General features: G+C 44.3%; 1 protein-coding gene across 1 annotated transcript; it reads left to right on the plus strand.

Annotated features, from left to right (window-relative positions):
* Positions 1–468: 468 nt before the first annotated feature.
* LOC138301563 (olfactory receptor 6E1-like) lies at positions 469–1,503 on the plus strand. Its single transcript, XM_069242080.1, has one exon. It carries the CDS (start codon positions 469–471, stop codon positions 1,501–1,503), a length of 1,035 nt encoding a protein of 344 aa, XP_069098181.1.
* The last annotated feature ends 3,158 nt before the right edge of the window (positions 1,504–4,661 follow it).

Here is a 4,661-nt window from a genome sequence, read left to right on the forward strand (position 1 = left end):
TGAACAGGAGGCTGATTGTGCAGGGTATTTTAGCCAGATTCTGCAGTGCTTGTTAGCAGGCTGCAACTGTGTGGCAATTTTAGTAGAAGTTGGCAGTGGAGGCCACCTAACAGATGCAACCCACCACAGAAAGTTTGTGTCATAGGATACATTTGCAGTTGGCTGGTACTGAGGAGCAGCCTACCATGAGAAATGAACTGCAGGTTCCATCAAATCAACTAAGGCAGGTATTGTAGGGTGCCATCCACTGCAGGGCTCTTTAAATTGAAGCTAGCTCTGAAAGGCATCTCATCAGAATGGTAAGATATTGTGGAGCACCAAAATATGTATTTATTGTTGACATTCTTACCTGACTTTGCCAGTTTGGATCTCGTAGATACAGTAATCTATTACGCACCCCCAGATCCAATCTTCTGCAGGTAGAATTCAGGATCCTATTCTAAAGCATAGACCATCCTCACTCCATCAATGGTCATTCTTATTCTTAATTTTCATATTTGTTTATCTCTCCCCTCAGATAAGGTCACTAATGCTTCCTCTGAGCTGGAAAATGGGACCACAGTTAGTGAATTTATCCTGCTTGGCTTTCCCATGAACCGAAGCCATCAGATCTTGGTCTTCATGGGCCTGCTGATCATCTACATTATAATTTTGGCAGGCAACACAGTGATCATCTCCATCTCCTTGTTGGACAGGCGCCTCCACACTCCAATGTACTTCTTTCTGGGCAATTTGGCTCTGCTAGATATCTGCTTCACCACAGCTATTGTGCCCAAAATCCTAATCAATCTGGTAACCGAGGGACAGAGTATTTCTTATGTTGGCTGTCTGGCCCAGTCTTACTTCTACTTCCTCCTTGGGACCACTGAATTCCTGATCTTAGCTGTCATGTCATTTGACCGCTATGTAGCCATTTGCCACCCCTTGCGCTACAGTACTATCATGAGTAACCTCATCTGTTGTCTTCTGGTACTTGGCTCCTGGGCAGGGGGATTCCTGGACACAATTGTGCAGACAGCACTGACATTTCAGCTCTCCTTCTGTGGCCCCAATGTAATAAACCACTACTTCTGTGATGTTGAGCCTCTGCTAAAACTGGCCTGCTCGGACACAAGCCTCATTGTATTCCTGGACTTTGTCCTTGCATCCACACTGGTGCTCGGCTCATTGCTGCTGTCCATTGTTTCATACACCTGCATTGTGGTTGCCATAGTCAAGATGCCCTCAGCCAAGGGACGCTGGAAGGCCTTCTCCACCTGTGCATCCCACATGACAGTGGTTTTCATCGTGTATGGCAGCTGCATTTTCATGTGCGCCCGCCCCACACAAAGTGCCTCCTTAGACTCCAGCAAGATAGTGTCGGTGGCCAACAGTATCCTCACACCACTGCTGAACCCATTTATTTACAGCCTCAGAAACAAGGTTATGAAGGATGCCCTGTGGAAAGCCCTCAGCCGGGGCCAGTCACCATGGAAGAAAGAAACACCTGGGCTTTCTCAATGAGAGAGAAAAGATGAGTAATTTAAAAGATGACAATGTTAAAACCATGTATCCTTCCTCCACTATAACAGCAGCAGAAAATATCATATTTGGTGCCTGCTTTGCCAGTTGTCTTGACTGTTTCAGGCAGTCATTAGGCCGATTTGTGGGGTTGCTCAACTGGAATGCCCAATGTTATTCCACTATATGCAAAGCAAAATGTCGGCTTTTCTACATACAAAGCAGAGTTAGACAAGTCACCTTTGTACCTTACAAGACACTAATACATCTATAATGCTGTAGGCTATGGAGGAACATTGTGTGCCTTATAAGCAAAAGAATATTTTTGAGAATTAGTAAAGTAAGGAAGCTGTATTGCTGTTTAATTAAATAGCCTATGTGATTTCAGTTATCCAGCATGTTCCTCTGCAGGCCCCCCCGTGAACCACCTGAGCTGGCATTTTAAACACTTAGGGGCATATTTATACTTTTTGGTGCAAAACTGTACTAACGCAGTTTTGCATCAAAAAGTTTTGCACTGGCTTGCACCATTCTTGAGTGCCAGCTGGGCACCATATTTATGGAATGGTTCAAGCTGGCGCAAAGGGTAGGCAGGCGTAAAAAACAACTGATGTTAGCCGGGTGGTGGTGGTGGTATGGGAGAAGAGGGATTTGCACCAAAAAATGATGTAAGGCAGGTTAGAGTAAAAAACAATTACTGTAACCAGCCTAGCATAATTTTTTGATGGAAAACCATACATACCACATGACTCCTGTCTTAAAAACGACAGGAGTCATGCCCAACACCCCAGTGGCCAGCACAGGGGACCAGGGTCTCCTGGGCATGGCCATTGCACCCAGTGCCATTTAGGGGGGCCGATTTTCAGTGCCCTCAATGGCACTTAAAAAAAATACTTACCTGTACTTCCCTATACCTACCTGGGATGTGGTCCCCCATCCTCGGCTGTCCCTCTGGTGTGGGTGTCCCTGGGGCCTGTGGTGGGCACCCGCTGGCCTATTCCATGGCATTCCACCATGGAAATAGGCCCACAGGTCCCCTAACGCCTGCCCTGACCCAGGCGTTAAATAATGGTGCAAAACAAGCTCTGCACCATTATTTGACTCCTCCTCCCCCGTGCGTGATTTTAGCAAGAGGGATAAATATGGTGCTAAGGCCATGGAGTAATTGTTTGCACAGGAATGCCTACCTTGCATCTCATTGACGCAAGGTAGGTTTCCACATCCCAAAAATGACTTTAACTGCATAACTTTGGTGCTAGACAGGATTAGCGCCAAAGTATAAATATGGAGTTAGTTTTGCACCAAATTTGCATAAAAGAAAATGATGCAAATTCGGTGCAAAACAAGTATAAATATGACCCTTCAACTTTGGCAGACAGAATGCTCTGTCTCTAATACTGAAGGTCCACCCTCCTTCTTCAGAGACTGGGGGATCATCAACTTTCTTTTGGCAAAATTCTCATTGGCTCCATCAACAGAAAGCTATGACAGCCCAGTGGTCGTTTTGGGGTTTTGCACGCAGGAAGACTATTGAATCAGATTAAGGAGTATTTCGTTATTTCGGTGGTTACTAATTACACATTAAGGCTTCTTTTATGGAGCTTCCTCGCTTACATCCGTCCTCATTGCGCTGCTGCTTTCCAGTCCGTATTGTCTATGCCGTGTTCTTCATTTTACGTCTAACAAAGTGCTGTCAGCTTGAGTGGCTTCCTGAATGATATCGAGTGACGCTGAGGGTTTGATTGATCGATTGAATGAATGATATCAAGTGACAAATTAGGGGTGGAGCTGCATGACTCATTACAAGCTTCAGGTATTCTTCCGGTGCTGGCTTACTTTACAGTGAGTGGGTGGCAAGTCATGTAGTCTGCTGGGTTGTTGTCTTTGCAGGTTTGTGTCTGAGATAGCTTGGGCCGACTTATATATTTGTTTGGAAAGGTGAGTGGTTGTAGTATGAGGTATGAAATGTTACTTGTATTACGCTATCATAAGAAGCCATTATCAATCACATCGGATTTGAAACCTGTTTATTGACTGCTGTGATTTAAGAGCAGGGACAAACTGGGTCTAAAGTGATGCAAGGATGGTACTGGTCCTCTACCTGCCCTCCATCCCCAAAAAACAGAAGAAGGTGGTGGGATAGCAGTTGAAATACTTGCCGTATCCTCTGTCTTAGCCTGCTCTCCCCAGGTCTCTGTAGATTGAAGGGATGTGAGTGAATTGTGGCTGTTTCTCTTGCGCTCTCTTGCCGCTAACCACCATCTCCATCCTCCTGCCTGCGAGTCTAGACAAATGACTGATATTGAAACTTCCTCCAGGCTGGCAGCGGCTCAAATATTGTTTATTTATCTTGAGTTCCCTGGGATGATGAGGCAGATGTTGGGGAGGGTAACAGGGATCCATGGATTCTTTTTTTCTATATTTATTATGGGAAGCATGGATCAATAGCTAAAGGGAGAAGGGAAGGCTGGCAGAACGCCAGGCACACAGCATAACAATGTAAAAATTTTAGATGGTATAGCTATAAATGACGATATTGTTTTCCTCCTCAGGAATATTGCTTGGAATCCACCTCCACCCGTATTGATTGGTATCCATCTATAATTTTGTTTAATCATCATTACCTAAGCCAAGGTATACAAAGGCTAGTTTTTCAAAAAAATGTATTCCAGGCCAGAACAATGTTGCTTATTAGGTGATGCGATATATTTTTCTAGCTACACAATTATTTTAACAACCTTAGAAGAAAGACAGGTGGCAAGCCTCAGGGGTGATGGTGATAAATTTGGAACAAGGCTACTGAACGTAGTATTCCCAGTGGCAGATGGTGGTAACACAACTGAGAATATTTTGCTTCAGGAGTCAGGCACTGAAGTGACACATAAGAAACAGTTCTAATCTCTGAAGCGCAAAGACAGAATACTGGACCGTGGCAGATGATGGCTTTAGCAATCGCAAAAATAGCCCCATGAGGTGGAGAGTTGGAAAAACCTCATCCAAAATGTACAATTCTGAAGTCATTTGGTTTATAATTAACATTAAAATACTGTTCAAGGGAAGGGCTAGTCATTTAATGGTTCCAATAAAATAGTTCTCTGCTTGTTCATTTTAATTTAAAAACTGGATGTGGATGTGATTACTGACAGTCAGTCTGCTCCTCG

The sequence above is a fragment of the Pleurodeles waltl genome, chromosome 6 (genome assembly GCF_031143425.1).
Source record: "Pleurodeles waltl isolate 20211129_DDA chromosome 6, aPleWal1.hap1.20221129, whole genome shotgun sequence".
Lineage (NCBI taxonomy): Eukaryota > Metazoa > Chordata > Amphibia > Caudata > Salamandridae > Pleurodeles > Pleurodeles waltl.

Bases quoted from the DNA above. Each gene is read 5' to 3' on its own strand.
- LOC138301563 (XM_069242080.1), top strand. From the start codon at position 469: ATGGTCATTCTTATTCTTAATTTTCATATTTGTTTATCTCTCCCCTCA.